Source organism: Neolamprologus multifasciatus, chromosome 4 (assembly GCF_963576455.1).
Source record: "Neolamprologus multifasciatus chromosome 4, fNeoMul1.2, whole genome shotgun sequence".
In the NCBI taxonomy this organism is placed as follows: domain Eukaryota; kingdom Metazoa; phylum Chordata; class Actinopteri; order Cichliformes; family Cichlidae; genus Neolamprologus; species Neolamprologus multifasciatus.
This window is the reverse complement of record NC_140442.1, coordinates 12,336,371-12,354,631: the sequence shown is the minus strand read 5'-3', so window position 1 is coordinate 12,354,631 and position 18,261 is coordinate 12,336,371. Positions and strand designations below refer to the sequence as shown.

At 44.7% G+C, this 18,261-nt stretch overlaps 1 protein-coding gene and 1 pseudogene across 1 annotated transcript; both read left to right on the top strand.

The window, feature by feature from the left end:
* The first annotated feature begins 10,935 nt into the window (after nt 1–10,935).
* Nucleotides 10,936–14,122, top strand: LOC146519936 (G-protein coupled receptor 183-like). The gene has a single exon (XM_085156417.1). The coding sequence runs from the start codon at nt 11,794–11,796 to the stop codon at nt 12,757–12,759; it is 966 nt and encodes a 321-aa protein (XP_085012543.1). The 5' UTR covers nt 10,936–11,793; the 3' UTR covers nt 12,760–14,122.
* A 3,072-nt stretch (nt 14,123–17,194) lies between these two features.
* Nucleotides 17,195–18,233, top strand: LOC146519935 (G-protein coupled receptor 183-like; annotated as a pseudogene).
* The last annotated feature ends 28 nt before the right edge of the window (nt 18,234–18,261 follow it).

Genomic DNA, 18,261 nt, shown 5'->3' with positions numbered 1-18,261 from the left:
AGGGCATGAAGCAGGCATGGAGGAGATCCAGGCCCCAGACATCCAGAGGCCCCAGAGTGCAAGAGCCCAAGGAGGACCACCGGAGGGGCATCCGTGCCACCTTCATGGGAAGGGCTGAGGATCCCCAGACGAGGGGTCACCCAGTAGCCACCGGGCAGGAGCTAGAGGGGGCTGCACCGGCGTGCCCGCCGGCTCCGCCGGCAGCCAGCTGTGCCAGAGTGAACCGAGCCGCAGGCACAGAGGCCGGAGGCCCGAGGGCCCCCCGCGCCCCGGAAGAGGCCTGACCGAGCAGCAGGCGCCAGGCCCCGCCAAGTAGCCACCGGGAGTGAGCCGGTACATACCCGAGCGCCCAGCCCCGGACACCAAGAACCAACAATGCACCGACCCCTGAGGGCATCAGTCACCGGCAGGGAGTGTGGTGAGGGGAGATAGGCCTCCACACTTTGGAGGGCCTTAGAGTTCCCAGAGAGGTGGAGTCTAAGACCCGACCTGACATATAGACACAGACAAACAGGCACACACAGACACAGACATGCATTCCCACCCTCATGCACACATATACAAACACTCAGCACTCGCCCAACGTAGGAATAAACGTAAATGGACATGTACACACAATCACACTCCCCAAACATACTCTATACCCCGGGTCCAGGTATCCTCACCCCCAGAGATGGAAACGGCACCCAGACCCAAGAGATATTACCCTTCCCTCCGGGTGGAGGCAAGCAGACCGCCCCAGGCTCCGCAGCAGCAGGGAGGCCAATCGGACAGCCAGCATCTCTTCCCAGCCCCCCCGCCCCGATGGCTAGCAGAGAACGGGGGGGTGTTAAGACCCCATACCTCCCTCCTCCCGCTCAAGTGTAGTGTTGCTGCGTGTTGCTCTAAAGTGTATTTAAAACAAGGGAGAGCATGGTGCTGCTGCCAGAGAGCAGCAGGTGTTAGCACGGCCCCTCCCGAGAACCCTCAATGTCTACATGGATTTAAAATTGAGAGGTGGGCACCGGTGCCAGAGGTAGGTTTGAATACACAGACCGTCTACTGGACGCCGTTAACGTACCCACCCTCAAGGCCCTATATATATATATATGTGTGTGTGTTATGAGAGTGTAAGTAATGTGGATGTCTAAGTTGTGAGATAAAATTGAGGCACAGGTGGCCAGAAGAGGACGGGGGGGGGGGGGGGGGAATGTCTCCCCTGCACCCTGGTGACACACCTGCACCCCAAAGCCCTACCTGTGTGGGTGGGTGTGGTGGAGCGGGAAGAGGGAGGCAGCCGGGGATGGGGAGGAAAAGAAGGGAGGGGAGGGTGTCCCTCCCTAGGGCCAGCTCCCCCGCTGACCCCAATATGCACCCCCGTCCTCCGGTATCCACCAAGGCAAGGGAGCCCAGGCCCATCCAGACCGGGGCCTACGGCAGCAGCACCGCCAAGCCCCACAGGACCCGGGGCAGCCCACCCCACCCCACCGCAGAGGAAACTGTACCCACCCCAACATTCAATCATCTCCCAGACTACACAAGACACAGACACCCAGGTTAAGTTTATTCTCCACCTCTCCTATGTCTCTCCCCCACCTGCAGAGTGGACTCCTGCAAAGATGGAACAACCTCCCTGCCGGTTCAAGAGCCCCCCGGTTAGGCCGATGCACAAGAGGCCCCCTGCGCCAGGGCTGAGCCCCCGTGCACCCACCCGCCCACAACCTCGGCGACACACCGACGAGGACCGAAGCCCCCAAGGCCCAGCCAGAGCCCCAGCACGGAGGCGAAGCACCCCCGAACCCCAAACCCCCACGCCCGCCCCAGATCCACTCAGGGGCAGCCAGGCCACCAGGCCAGTAACCTACGTCCGCCAGCACAGACCATCCTCCAGCCCCGCTGCACGCGGCCACGAGGAGAACAACCTCTGAGAGCGACCAGAGCCACTAACCAGGTTATGAATACAACCCCCGGGTTAAGCCCTCCAGGGATAACGTCTCTAGGGGTCCTCCAGGTGCCCTAAGCCCATCCCAACCTCCACATCAACCACAATAGCCAAGGCGGGACCAAACCACGACCCCCCACCCCCGCTAGGTGATGGAGCCGATCAAAGGAGCCCAGAGGGATTGATCTAATGTGGTGGCAGAGGCTATATCGAGACTAATGTGATCTATTAGATAGTTTCTATATTGGCTAGAATTAAGATTATTTTTATTTTTCCAGTTCATGAGGACCGTTTTCTTGGCGATGCATAGGGCAATAAAAACCATGTGGACTGTATTAATTTCTGTAGTGACATCATCCAAATTTCCCAACAAGCATACTAAAGGGGAGGTTGGAATTTTACATTTCAGACACTTTGATAAGTCCTCACATATCTCGTGCCAAAACTTCTGCACTGGTGGACAGAACCAAAGAGCGTGGATGTAACTGTCTGGTGTATTGCCTTGACAGTGTGAGCAGTTGTTGGCGGATGTAAAGCCCATCTTAAACATTCGATGACCTGTATAGTGCACTCTATGCAGTATTTTGTATTGTATTAATTGCAGATTGGGATTTTTAATCAATTTAAAGGTTTTTAAGCAAATCTGAGACCAGACGTTTTGGTCTAAGCTGACTGATAAATCTGCTTCCCACTTTGCAATAGGAAGGGATATTGATTCATCTATTTTAGAAAGTGTTCTGTATATTTTAGATAATAGTTTGGGGGATTTAAGAGTAAGAAATTGAACCACACTTGGTGGTGTTTGTAATTCAACTTGACTGAGGTTAAATTTCTTTTTTACTATGGATTTAATTTGTTGATATTCTAAAAATCTTTTCTTGTTGATCCCATATTGTGTAACTAGTCTGTCAAATGGAATAAATTCTGTTCCCTCTAATATATGTTCTAAGTATTTAATTCCTTTACAACTCCATTCTGGGAAATTAATCATATTTTTGTTTTGTAATATGTCAGGGTTATTCCAGATAGGTGTACGTTTGCATGGGATTAATGAAGACTCCGTTATTTTTAGAAACTCCCACCATGCTGTCAGAGAAAAGCTGATGTTGATGCTTTTAAAGCATTCATGTCTTTTGATGTTTGAGCTAATAAATGGTAGGTCTGAAATCTCTAGATCATTGCATAATGCCTGTTCAACATCTAGCCAGGGCTCATCTAAGAGGGTACATTTTAACCATTCTGAGATGAACTGAAGCCTGTTGGCTAAGAAGTATTGGTGAAAATTAGGCAGATCTAATCCTCCTCTATCCTTGGTTCTTTGTAGCGTTTTTAAGCTGATGCGCGGGGGTTTATCTTTCCAAAGGAATTTAGAAATATGTGAATCCAGAGATCTGAACCAATCTTGTGATGGTTTGTTAGGGATCATTAAAAATAAGTAATTTATTTTTGGCAAGATCATCATTTTTATAGTGGCGACCCTTCCCATGAGTGATATGGGTAGAGATTTCCATCTAGTCAGATCGCCTTCTACTTTCTTTAGAAGTGGGATGTGGTTTAATTTAGTTAAGTCTGAAAGCTTAGGAGAAACATTAATACCTAAATATTTAATATTTCCAGATTGTAGTGGGGCAGAAGATGAATTATGGAAGGAGCAGTTAATGGGAAGAACTGTAGATTTTGGCCAGTTAATTGAATAATCTGAAACTCTTGAAAACCAGTTTATTAGAGTAATTACCTCAGAGAGGTTGAATTGTGAGTTTTGCAGAAAAAGCAACACATCATCCGCATAGAGACTGATTTTATGTTCTACATTATTACATTTTATGCCCTTAATTGTTGTAGCCTGTCTAAGTGCTGCTGCTAGAGGTTCGATAAAAATTGCAAAAAGTGAAGGGGAGAGTGGGCATCCCTGTCTGGTGCCTCTCAGGAGACAAAAGCTGGAGGATGTCTGGTCATTTGTTCTGATACGAGCTGTTGGGGAATTGTATAATATTCTTATCCAATTTATGAAAGAGTTTCCAAAACCAAATTTGTGTAAAGTTGCAAATAAAAATTTCCAGTTAACTCTGTCAAATGCTTTTTCTGCATCTAGAGATAATATTATGGTTTCAATGTTTTTATTGTATGAGTAGTCTATTAAATTAAGTAATCTACGAGTGTTTGTTGAGGAGTGCCGACCTTTTATGAAACCAGTTTGGTCAGGATGAATTAAGAGGGGGGTTATTTTCTCTAATCTCTTTGAGAGAGCTTTGCAGATTATTTTAAGGTCTACATTTATAAGGGATATTGGACGATAACTTGAGGGAAATAAAGGGTCTTTTCCTGGTTTTAGCAGGAGACTAATGTTAGCAGAATTCATATTTGGTGGTAGTCTGCCATTTTTCTTGATTTCCTGCAACATTCCATGGAATACTGGTGCCAAAATTGTCCAGAATTCTTTGTAGAATTCTGCAGGAAAGCCGTCTGGACCTGGAGCTTTATTAATGGGCATACTTATCAGGGCTTCCTGGAGTTCACCTGGCATCAGTGGCGAATCCAGTGCCATTGCTTGACTGTCTAGTAATTTTGGAAGAGTTACGTTGTCAAGAAACAAATCAATTTCATTTTTAGACGGGTTTATTTGTGGTGAATATAAAGTTTCATAGAAATCCCTAAAAATCTTGTTTATTCTTCCAGGGTCATATATTGTGTTCCCTGATAAATCTTTAGTAGCACATATAGTTGTTTTTTCTTTATTTATTTTTAACTGGTTTGCTAGAAATCGACCTGGTTTGTTACTGTGTTCAAAATTCTGCAAGCGAAGTCTTTGTACAAGGAATTGTGTTTTTCTATTAATAATTTCATTTAATTCTAGTTTTGTTTTGCATATTTTGTTCATTATTTCTTGATCTTGGTGGAACGCGTAGGCTTCTTCTAAGAATTTGATGGTTTTTTCTAATTCCTGAATATTTTTGTTTTCTTCTTTCTTTTTGTGTGATGAGAAAGAAATTATTTTACCTCTCATCACAGCTTTTCCTGCTTCCCATAGAACAGAAGCAGATGTTCCGGGAGTGTCATTAAAGTCTAAATATGAAGTCCATTCCTTTTTAAAATATTTAATAAAGTCTTCATCTTTAAGTAGTGATGTGTTAAATCTCCAGTTTTTACTTGGCGTAGTATTATTCTTGTGTATTAGTGTTAAAGATACAGGAGCATGATCGCTGACAGCTATAGGGTGAATCTCAGTGTCTGAAATGTCACTCAGCAGTGAGCTGCTGACCAAAAAATAATCCAGACGAGAGTAGGAGTGATGAACATGTGAGAAGAAAGTATATTCCTTACTGTTGGGGTGAAGGGAGCGCCATGCATCGCAAAGGCCATAGTCGCTCATATACTGTTTGATTATATTTGTGGATTGCCAATTGCGCTGAGTTCCTGTTGTGTTGAGCCTATCCATTTCTTCATTTAGTCCAAGGTTGAGGTCGCCTCCAAGAATGAGTGTGCAATCAAGGTGTTCAGAGAGTGCACTAAAAAATCCGTGGAAGAATGAGGGTTCATCAACATTTGGACCATATATACTTACAATACATAGTTTTTTGTTCAATATTGATAGTTTAATAATTAGAAATCTACCCTCTGGATCTATAACTGTATCGAGTACTGTAAAATTAACATTTTTATGTATTAAGATTGCTACTCCTCTTTGTCTAGAATTATAACAAGCTGCAAACACATTAGGAAACTCAGGTGTTTTAAGTTCGTTTAAACCTGTAACAGGTCTGTGAGTTTCTTGTAATAAAACAACATCTGCCTGTAGTTTTTTAAGCTGGTTAAATATCTTTAACCTCTTTCCTCTGGTGCCAGCCCCATTTACATTCCATGTGACAAACCTCAGCATGCCCATAATTGTGTGTGTATGTCTAATGATGTAAGCTGGGTGTTTCGTTTAGACGGGTGGAGAAAATGTGGAAACATCACTTGTTTGTAAATAGAAAGAGAAAAAAGTGTGGTGATAGGCTCCATAAGTCTGACTATGTGTGTGACTATTCACTAATATGAACAAGCGTGGCTTGCGTATGTGTCCTGTAAGTCTGTGCTTGCTGTGAGGCTGTTGTAAATGTGCTGCCGTTGAGCGTGTGTGTTTGCGTGATCGTGGTGCGAATATATGGAGAAATAGAGGGTGTTGTTTGTAGGTGAGTGGGGAAGTAGGTGATCACAGCAGTGAAAGACAAGAGAAAGAAAGAAACCACATAAACTGTGAGCGACAACAAAAAAAAAGAAAAGAAACGGAAACATTCCAATTAAAGTAATGACGGAGGGTGACGGTGTTATATCTGCTATGACATCATACTGATATTACTAGGTTAAACCCATGTTAAAGGAGAAAGTGTGAATGAATAAGAAAAGAGTGTAGCGGGTTCTTATCTGGAGTGCAGTCAATATAACCACGGTGTGGTGCCGGGGTCGCGGTAGAGCTGTCCGTCCACGTAGAGCCGGTCCACGGCGATGACAGCGCGGGAGCCTTTCTGCATGAAGCTACGTCGGACTGGGAACAGGACCTTGCGTCGTTCCAGGATCTCTTTGGGGAACTGGTCGTTCACGCTGAAGTCCGTTCCTTTCAGTTCCCTGCCGCGACTCTTCACCTGTTCCTTTTGTTTGAATTGACCAAATTTGGCCACAATAGGACGTGGTCTCCCGGTCCGCGACCTCACGCCCCCCAAGCGATGCACTCTATCGAAAGCGATGTTCTTTACGGTGTCCTCCGGCAGCTTCAGGTGGATTTTAATGAAGCTTTTCACCGTTGCCTCCGCGTCCTCTCCGGTAGATTCTGGAATACCAGAAAAAACAAGATTGTCTCTCATGCTACGGGCTTGTAGATCGATAACGGACTCTTTTATTTTTTTATTTTCAGTGTTTAGCTGGGTCACGTTATCGGCGAGAGATTTGACCGACTCCCGTAGCGTGGCATTTTCAGCGGCAAGCGTTTCCACCTGCTGCTGGCTGAATTCCAGGGATTCTCTCAGAGATTTAAATTCCCGGTGTAAAATCTCCACCAGGGACAGCCTCGCATCGAAACTGGACAATCGCTTGTCGATTGACTCCAGGATATCTGCGATGTCTTTGCCGGCAGGCGATGTTGTGCCGGGGGAGTCTGCCGGGCGACATCTCTTCGATGACGGCGTCTCGGTTTTGGCCGGGGAAGATGCACTCTGGGCCTTCTTCATTACTAAATCTTGGAAGCAGCGGTCGATGTATTCTTGGAGAGCGTCTAAACTCTCCCCGTTGTCCTCCAGGGTGTTAGAGATGATAAGACAGATGTTGTTAGTTATATGACAGTTGGTTAGTTTATTTGGCAGTACTGAAGCTTAAGGAAACTTTGTTAAACTCTACGCTACCATTCGCTTTTTTTTTTCCGCCAAATCTCCGGCGTCTGACGTCACCTACAACATGGGTCGCTTACCTTACCCGTCACTTCCGTCACTTACCGTCACTCCCTGAACCTGTGGTCAAAGTGGAGGTGTTTTACAACTGTACAAACTGTTACTAGCCCTGAAAATGTGCGCCGACATTTTCGGAGTCGTTTGTTACGCACCAGCTAGATAGCTGCCTGGGAGGTCAAGGCTCATTAAAGCCGGCAAGAAAACCCGACTCCTGGCACATCGTTTTAAGACCTCCCACGTTCTTTCGCTACTCAGGTTAAACATGATATATAAGTCACTTAGATAACTTAAAAATGTTATTGTTTGGCTTTTTTAAGTGTTTTCTGGCCTTCTCGGTCTTCGAAGGACCCAGCCCGCGTAGCCCGCGACAGCTGGGTCCTCCGAAGGATGCGGCCCAGGAATTGGGACATACCTGTTGTGTATCAAAGATGATGATCATCTGTGCGCCCGTCGGAGCTCTCTGCACTACAGCTCCCACGAGCCTTCAGGGCAATCCAAGACGGTGCCCGAGGGAGCCCGAGGGAGCCCAAGCGGAGCTCCGTGAGCAGGGGAAGGTCTTAAATCAAGAGGAGCCCATGCAGTTGGGCCGCTCTCGCCTGAAGCCTACAAAGCGACACCGTCGTCTGGTCTCCGTGTTTGGTTTGTAGCAAGAGAGGCACATTGTGTTGCAACGTGTCTGGCACAATCAAACAAAATTTCATTTACTTGGCTCTCGTCAAACATTTGAATTTAATTACCGAGCCATTGCCACTCTCACTCCAGATTTCCACTCTGTCAATAAAGCACCTGCCAGACATCACCCATATCTGGAAACCATTCAGAAACCATCAGATTTTTTTTTGTATTTCAATCTCCTCAAACACTGTTTGTTTTAGGTCACCCCTGGTTGCAACAACATAACCCTCATATTAATTGGAAGAAGACGTGCACATCTGGGTGGGGGGAGTGCCAAGTGGACTGTCTTAAATCTGCCACTCCCCCCGCTTCAGCATTCAAATTGCCACCAGTCTCAGAACCCCCAGATCTTTCTCTGGTGCCATTGGTCTATCACGACATGGCCAAAGTGTTTCGTAAAGACTGAGTGCGGGCATTATGCCCCCACAGGATGTATGATTGGGCAATCGAACTGCTCCTGGGGCTTACAGGCCTACGAGTCGTTAATTCATATCACTTGTTTAGAATCCGCGTGGTTGACAAATGGAAGACAGCCTTTAACACACATCTTGGTCACTTTGAGTACCTTGTGACCAAGATGGTTGGTTAATGATGTACTCGGGGACTTGTTCAACCGTTTCATCTTCGTCTATTTAGACATTATTCTAATCTTCTCTAAGACTGAAACTGAACACGTAACCATGTAAGACATGTCCTCCAGCAGCTGCTTTAGAACAGACTTTTTGTTAAAGGAGAAAAATGTGAATTTCATGTGCAAAATGTTTTGGGCTACATAATCGACCAAAATGAACTCAAGCCAGACCCAGCTAAGGTTAGAGTGGTTGTGGAATGGCCAGAACCCACAGATTGCCTTATGCTCCTACAGTTCCTCGTCTTCACTAACTTTTATTGCAGATTCAAGTAAAATCGCCTTACCTTTGACCCATTTGACCTCCCCCAAGATCCCTTTTCAGTAGGACACAGCAGCTCAAAAGGCCTTCACTAAGTTAAAGGAGCATTTCACACGTCTTGTAATCGGAAGGTTGCCGGTTTGAGCCCTGGCTCCGACAGTCTCGGTCGTTGTGTCCTTGGGCAAGACACTTCACCCGTTGCCTACTGGTGGTTATCAGAGGGCCCGGTGGAGCCAGTGTCCAGCAGCCTTGCCTCTGTCAGTTTCTACAATGTAGCTTGCCATCAACAGTGTGTGAATGGGTGGATGACTGTATGTAGTACAAAGCGCTTTGGCGTCCATAGGGACAAAGTAAAGCGCTATACAAATACAGGCCATTTACCATAAGCGTCAGGTTTTACTTGTAGGAACCTGCAGTGCTTGTCAAACAGGTACAATGATCCTCTGCTGCCCCCCTAGTCAAAAAAGAAGTAATCCAAATAAAACCCACCACCTTTTTTTCTCTCTCTGACTCCCTCACTTCTGGATCATTGTGGGTTTTCCCTCTTGTCTTCACATGGAAACAGAACATGGGGTTCTACTTAGCAGAGACTCAAACTTAACCGCTCTGTGAAACAATCGACCCCAGTACGTCCTGACTCAACTCTCACACACACAGGCTTTATGCACCTACCACAGCTTTTTTTTACCTTCACTTGTAACTGATGAGCACTCCATTGGGAGTCTAAACTAGCTGTTTTCTTCAGCTACATGAGTGAAATACTGATGCACTAAAACCCAGCAAACACAATTTAGATCTGCTCTCGACTGCTGATTTTCTCTTACACTTGTGTTCAGTGATTGAGGACAGCATTCATCACTCCCAGTGAACAGAGAGCATCATCAGACCGGTCCCGTGATGCTCCCTGTCAAGCAAATTGACACTGTCAAGCTTATCTATAACCTCTGGCACAGTTCAGAGATTTCTTGTTTATGTAAAAATATCAGCAAAATACAGAAACTCTTCATCACAACAGTCTCTCTACTGAAGAGTCAGCCCCTCATGATGTCAGACAGAACCTCCCCTGGTTGGCATCAAATACACGACACTTCAGAGAACTTATAAATGAACAGCTGTAACACGCTCAGCGTCACACTTACTGCTCAGCTTAGAGGAATCATTCAAGCAGGTGAGTAGAACATTGAGATGCTTTAAAATGATTTCGTACATGGGTTTTATTTCAAGAAGTTTGTTTCTAGTCAAACTGCTTCACTCAGTATGTGTCCTTGATAGGAGCACAGATGCTCTATAAACCATATATTAAAGTAACAGATAAATAATTCAGATTTTAGGGATTAGAGGTTAACTCTGTTCCAAGAAATTATCAAAGTGACAAATGGAAAGAGGTCTGTTTATTTTTTCCTCGCTTGACATTGCACACATCTTCATCTTCGTTATGCATGGAGTGACTTTATTCAATAACAAATGGTAGCATCTCTGCGTGTTTTAGCTGTAAAAGGTGTTTTCTATTTAAAAACAAACATATGAACATATCTACAGTGACTAGAATGCTGCAAAGGACAAATCTGAAATTTAAAAAAAAACGTGATTTTTGGTGGGTAATTACAATATGAGTTTTCATAAAAGATGACAGAAGTGTTCCAAATTTCCAAATCAAACATTTAATAGCCTGTGCTTTCATGCATTATTGGATGCAGTGCAATACAATAATCAGCAAAAATCATCTCATCAGAATTTTAAAAATACAAATCAACATCAGTACAGTGCTGTAATCCACACCTGATTAAACCCTCAGAAATGTGTTCTTTGTAAATTCTGTAATATAGACTTCATTCTCCAGTGATTGCCCAAAGAAAAATACAATTGATTAGTTGTGACATTTCCAGGGACGAGCATCTTTGCCAAAGATTACTACTCCCGTGATTAGTCCCACCGGAGCATTTGTGGCCTGCAGCAGAAGCACGTCAGAAACATCGCCCACTAAGGAACAGAGCTCACGAAAGGTCTGTATTATAGCAGAACAGTTCCCTTGATGGCAAGGAACAGTCACAGCCTCTGGCTTTAATAGTTCATTACTGGAGGTAGCTCAGGTGTACTCCATTTGAAAACTCTTGCACTTTCACATTGTTCAAATCAGGCTGACTACGAGCTGCTGCAAACATTCCCGAAGCCCAGAACAAAACCTGATATTTATCAATAAAAAATAGCTGCAGAAGAAACATCGAAAATCTTCTTGTAGGACCCAAAGACAGAGAAACTAAACTTGTGGCTTATAAATGTTTTTATTCCATCAGTCCACCTTTCATAAAATTCCTTTTCCAAGTTATCATCCTTCTTTTTTGGAAATTAGCTTAAAGATGAGCTAAATGTCAGAAATGGACTTTTAAAAGCTCCAAGAAATGACCAAATTCCCACTGACATTACTTCCAATAATCTTGAACAGAATATGACCTTTTCCATTTTAATTTGGCAATCACTGCCCTTTTTATCCTTCTGTGAAAGGGTGGTGCTTTTAGAATGACTCTCTTAAGTGAGTTACATGTTCCTAGGGGGAGTCACGTTTCCCAGAGGAGAGTCCGCACAGACACAATAACAAGATAACAGCCTAAGGAGAGGCTCTGATGGTGTTTGTGACATGTTTTTACTGTCTGGGAATGGTCTCTGGAGCTACTTTATCTCTACTTGTAAGATGAATCTCAGCAGAGCAGAAGCAGGGATTCTAATTAGCAAACAGGCTGTGGCTTCACTAATTTAAAAGAAATTGAAACACTTTAATTGCATGGCTTTAATGGTATCAGCTGCTGTTTTCTACGACTGGTCAGAAGTAGCTCAATAATCCTTCTCGCTCCTCTCCCATCAGACCGCTGATTTTTGTGGTAGCACAAACATGGACACAAATGATTCATCACTCAGCTCAACATCCACCCTGACCCAGCTGCCTCTCAATACCACAGCATTCATAAACAGCACGGTAAAATCCTTCAGTGTGTTTGATGGGTGCGAAAACCTGATAGAGGCCATTTTCTTTGACCTGGCCATGCAGTGCATCAATGTAATTGTGGGTATCCCGGCCAACTTACTCGTCATTGCTATTCTCATCCACAATCGCAAAGAGCCCTCCACTTCAGACATATTCTTGGGCTGCTTGGCCTTCATGGATGCCTACTTTGGTGCAATGACCCCCCTGAGCTTTCTTAATCTCTACCTCTGGCAGCTCAAAGAGGTGTGGTCCGCCCTTAAGTTTTCCTTTGGCGTGAAAGACACCAGCGGCCCGTTGTTCCTCTCCTGCATCTGCTTGGATCGCTTTGTAGCTGTACTCTTTCCAATTGCTTTTGGGCAACTTAAACACTTCAAGTACAGGTTAGGCCTCTCAGTGCTGGTGCTCTGCCTCACCTTTGCCTACTCAGCAGCCAAGATGGTGGGAGGGCTCCCCAACTTTGAAAAGTTGTTCACCGGTGAGGTAGTGGCAACATTTACTTGGATGGTGGTGTGTAACGCAAGCATCCTGTGGGCACTGAAGAAGTCCACTGGTGCAGGGAAAGATGCAATGCACCCCATGAAAAAGAAGGCCTTCAAGATGGTGCTCTCTATCCTGTGTATCATCGTGTTCAACTACCTGCCACTTGTTGCTCTGTTTCCATTTGAGCACTACTACTCACCTGATGTGTTTCGCTGCTACGTGCAGCCTGCGGGTTTTGCCTTTCTGAACATCAGCAGCACAATCCAGCCCCTTGTCTACTTGTCTCGTCTAGAGAAGGTGCCTTTCCTCTCTGACGCCTGCATTAAAAAGATTACTTCCTGTTTCAACCCAGAGAAGAACCAGAATCCACAGGAGCAAAACCCACCTGCTTAGATTCACAAAATATAAAAATATAACACACATATTAAAATCTATGAAAAATAATTATCTGCAACTGTGAGAGTCAAATCCAGAGTGTAAAGTCCTGCTTTGTTTTTGTTTGTTTTTTCCCAGTTTACGTTTTACTTGAATGCATTTTTTTCATAATCAGTGAAAGAAATCTGTATCGAAGATTGAATCAATAATTAATCAACAAGTAGACAATGTTAAAATTATAAGCATTTTAATTTCATGTTTTCATAATGTGATGAATTTCTACGAGGAACGTGTGAACTATTTGCTTGTGTTTCGGCGCCACCGTGAGGACAAAATACATCAATAAACTTTATCCTTCCAGTGAATGTGTGGACCAGTGACTGTGGTGAGGTTGTGAGGACATTTAGGGTCAGAATCCCAATCAGCATCATACTGATAGCAAAAGGAGCATGTATCTGTTTCATGTGTGATGTCTTTCTCAAGGTGCATGGTGCAGGACAGGGTGTATACATTCCCCACATACCTCTCCAACATAATAATGAATGAATAAGTCAAACAGTGAATTTTTAAAAAGGGTTAGTGTTTGCCACACACCAAAAACTCAGCTGCACCACTACAGGGAAAAAACACTACATATGATTTTATTCAATGTAGTTAAATGCGTTTTATACAGATCTATATTTTCTTTCCTACTGAGTGAACATTCATGCCATGTTCAAATGTATAAAGCAGACTGGTATGTTCAAGTATACCACACAGTTAGGTTAACATAGCATACAACCCAAGTGAAAAAGCCATCTTAGCAATAAAATCTGTCTTCCAACACCCCTAAAAACTTATCAATAAGACCTGTTATTTCTTCCTTTCTTTAAATCAAAGAAAAAAGCTTAAGTGTAAAATTTACAGTTCACCATTTTAAAAGTGTTTGTATAACAATCTTTGTGGGGACCAAAGATCTGAAGACATTTTTGACTCAAAATGTGGTTTGGTTAGGGCAGCTAGGGAGAGTATAGTCACTTAGATGTGTCATGGTCCGGCTGGCTCATGATAGTTGCAGGTTTTGCTTATTTTTTGCTCTCTCTCTCCCCGCACTCTCCAGCGGGGAGAGCACGGCACCTGCAGCCAATCCTCCCTCGGATGGAGTGGCAGCGCCCATGGTGGAGCCGGCTCCTCCCGCCCCAGAACCAGGCATCTCAAGTCTTTGCCTACCTGCCCCCGAGCCCTTCACTGGTGAGCTATCAAAATGTGCAGGGTTTTAATGCAAATTTCGTTGAATTTTTGTCAACAAAGGAGTTTGTTCGAGGATGATGACGCAAAACTTGCAGTTTTTGTTCAATTGTTGTGCGACTGCACACTGCAGTAGGCTCAGGTGGTTCTCCGAGCCGACCCCGAAATAACCTATCCTGCTTTTCTGTTAAAGTTTAAGAGTGGGTTTGACAAGGGGTCGAGCGCCAAGGCGGCGCTCGCAGGGCGATCTTTGTTCCATCCACCGTCCACTCCAGGGTGCCGCACTGGGCTCATACTGCCCGCTTCACATGCCATTTAGAAGTAAACAGAATGATTACCTCCCTCCAGCGCTATTTCTGGTGACCCACCTTGTCACCAGATGCTCGGGAATATGTCTCCACCTGCTCTACATGTGCCTGAGACAAGTTGGGGAATCAACCACCGGCTGGCTTGCTACAACCACTAATTCGGCCGTGGTTTCATATCACGGTGGACTTCACCATCGGCCTACCCCCGTCAGCAGGTAACAACACAATAATGACTGTGGCTGATCAGTTTTCTAAACCTGCTCACTTTGTAGCACTTCCTAAACTCACGTCGGTCCTGGAGACAGCCCAGCAGCTCACTAACCATGTGTTCCCCCTCCATGGCATCCCGGAGGATATAGTATGGGATCATGGACCTCAATTAACCTCTCAGGTATGGAAGGAACTCTGCTCGCCTCTAGAAGAAAAGGTTAGTCTCTCTTCTGGTTACCACAGAGCAACGGACAAACGGAGCACGCCAGTCAGGAGCTGAAACCGTGCTTCGCTGCATTGTCGCCTCCAACCAAACCATCTGGAGCGAGCAATTGCCCGGGGTGGTGTATACCCACAACAGCTTGAAGTCTTCGGCTACAGGGCGTACTCCGTTTGAGGTCTCCCTAGGGTATCAGCCCCCCTCCTCCGTTCTTGGCCGTGGAAGGTGAGTACTTTCTTCCTTTGGTCCAGTTTCACCTCTGCAGGTGTCGCCAGCTTTGGAGGGCCACTCGGGTGGCACTGTTACGCACCAAAGAATGCAACAAACATGTCAACCGGCATAAAACTCCCGCTCCAGAATACACCATCGGTCAGAAGGTACAGTTGTCCACACGGTACGTACCTCTTCATACTGAATCTAAGAAACTCAAATCAACCTTCATCAGGTCGTTTGAAATCGCAGCACTGGTTAACCCAGTTTCTGTTCGCCTTAATTTCTCTCATAATATGAAAATACACAACGTCTTTCATGTGTCCCAAATAAAGTCATGCCTCTCCAGTCCATTGTGCTCAAGAGAAGCGGTGGTGATTGTACTGAAGAAGAGGGTGTGCGTGGATTACCTTCCTTTTTCCTTTTTCCCCCCAGACCAGTTCCCAACTCATTATAGGAATAGATCTATATAGCACTGTGGTTCACCCTCTTGTCACCTTTTTCCCTGACCAGAACTCTGTCTGCATGTGAGTCCATCTGTTAGCTATGACAAGATGTCCCCACAAGGATATGAAAACACAACTGTGTGTGTGTGTGCGTGTGTGTGTGTGTGTGTGTGTGTGTGTGTGTGTGTGTGTGTGTGTGTGTGTGCGTGTGTGTGTGAGCAAGTAAGTGGGTGTATGTACTGGTGGGAATTTACCTGCATCTCTCTCATGCAGACGAGACTGGAGACAGCTGGATGTCTGTGGACAGTCTCTGCCTCCTCTGTACGCAGACATGTTATATCACGGTTTAAATCCACAATAAGACAATAAAATGCTGATATCTCACATGCATAGCATCCAAAGCACATTTGCTGTTTGATTTTAATTATGTTAATTATCATGGTGTGCTGCATGCTGCTGATGGTGCTGTGATTAGGTTTTCTGCACAATATCGGTAGCAACTTTTCTGATAATTTTGCTTTTGGCAGACATATGCTAAGGCCTGATTCTGACTAATACCAAAGACTGAAGCTCGCCATCATACGATTGTGTTTACTCTGTAAATGTATAAATGTGAAACTGATGGTCACATTTGGAGGAAAAAAGATTTTTGTAATAGATGAAGGTGGAAAGGATAGATATCAGATGCACCTGGGGAATTTAATAGACTGTAAATATCATGTCATTTACCATAAGCATCAGGTTCTACTTGTGGGAACCTGCAGTGCTTGTCAAACAGGTACGATGAGCCTCTGCTGCCCCCCTAGACAAAAAAGAAGTAATGCAAATAAATCCCACCCCATTTTTCTCTCTCTGTCTCCCTCACTTCTGGATCATTGTGGGTTTTCCCTCTTGTCTTCACATGGAAACAGAACATTGGGTTCTACTTAGCAGAGACTCAAATTTAACCGCTCTGTGAAACAATCGATCCCAGTACGTCCTGACTCATAACTCTCACACACACAGGCTTTATGCACCTGCCACATCTTTTTTTTTTTTTTACCTTCACTTGTAACTGATGAGCACTCCATTGGGAGTCTAAACTAGCTGTTTTCTTCAGCTACATAAGTGAAATACTGATGCACTAAAACCCAGCAAACACAATTTAGATCTGCTCTCGACTGCTGATGTTTTCCTGCACTTGTGTTCAGTGATTGAGGACAGCATTCATCACTCCCAGTGAACAGAGAGCATCATCACACTGGTCCCGTGATGCTCCCTGTCAAGCAAATTGACACTGGCAAGCTTATCTATAACCTCTGGCACAGTTCACAAATTTCTTGCTTATGTAAAAATATCAGCACAATACAGAAACTTAAAACTAGCTTAAAGACGAGATAAATGTCAGAAATGGGCTTTTAAAAGCTCCAAGAAATGACCAAATTCCCACTGACATTACTTCCAATAATCTTGAACAGAATATGACCTTTTCCATTTTAATTTGGCAATCACTGCCCTTTTTATCCTTCTGTGAAAGGGTGGTGCTTTTAGAATGACTCTCTTAAGTGAGTTACATGTTCCTAGGGGGAGTCACGTTTCCCAGAGGACAGTCCACACAGACACAATAACAAGATAACAGATAAGGAGATGCCCTGACATTGTTTATGACATGTTTTTACTGTCTCTGGAGCTACTTTATCTCTACTTGTAAGATGAATCTCAGCAGATCAGAAGCAGGGATAATAATTAACAAACAGGCTGTGGCTTCACAGATGTAAAAGAAACCAAAACACTTTAATAATTGCATGGCTTCAGTGGTATCAGCTGCTGTTTTTTGTGCTTCTGACTGGTCAGAAGTAGCTCAATAATCCTTCTCGCTCCTCTCCCATCAGACCGCTGATTCTTGTGGTAGCACAAACATGGACACAAATGTTTCATCACTCAGCTCAACATCCACCCTGACCCAGCTGCCTCTCAATACCACAGCATTCATAAACAGCACGGTAAAATCCTTCAGTGTGTTTGATGGGTGCGAAAACCTGATAGAGGCCGTTCTCTTTGACCTGGCCATGCAGTGCATCAATGTAATTGTGGGTATCCCGGCCAACTTACTCGTCATTGCTATTCTCATCCACAATCGCAAAGAGCCCTCCACTTCAGACATATTCTTGGGCTGCTTGGCCTTCATGGATGCCCATGCCAATGCCAATGCCAATGACGACTGTGAGCTTTCTTAATGTCTACCTCTGGCAGCTCAAAGAGGTGTGGTCAGCCATTAAGTTCTCCTTTGGCGTGAAAGACACCAGCGGTCCGTTGTTCCTCTCCTGCATCTGCTTGGATCGCTTTGTAGCTGTACTCTTTCCAATCGCTTTTGGGCAACTTAAACACTTCAAGTACAGGTTAGGCCTCTCAGTGCTGGTGCTCTGCCTCACCTTTGCCTACTCAGCAGCCAAGATGGTGGGCTCCCCAACTTTGAAAAGTTGTTCACCGGTGAGGTGCTGGCAACATTTACTTGGATGGTGGTGTGTAACGCAAGCATCCTGTGGGCACTGAAGAAGTCCACTGGTGCAGGGAAAGATGCAATGCACCCCATGAAAAAGAAGGCCTTCAAGATGGTGCTCTCTATCCTGTGTATCATCGTGTTCAACTACCTGCCACTTGTTGCTCTATTTCCATTTGAGGACTACTACTCCCCTCATGTGTTTCGCTGCTACGTGCAGCCTGCGGGTTTTGCCTTTCTGAACATCAGCAGCACAATCCAGCCCCTTGTCTACTTGTCTCGTCTAGAGAAGGTGCCTTTCCTCTCTGACGCCTGTATTAAAAAGATTACTTCCTGTTTCAACCCAGAGAAGAACCAGAATCCACAGGAGCAAAACCCACCTGCTTAGATTCACAAAATATAAAAATATAACACACATAT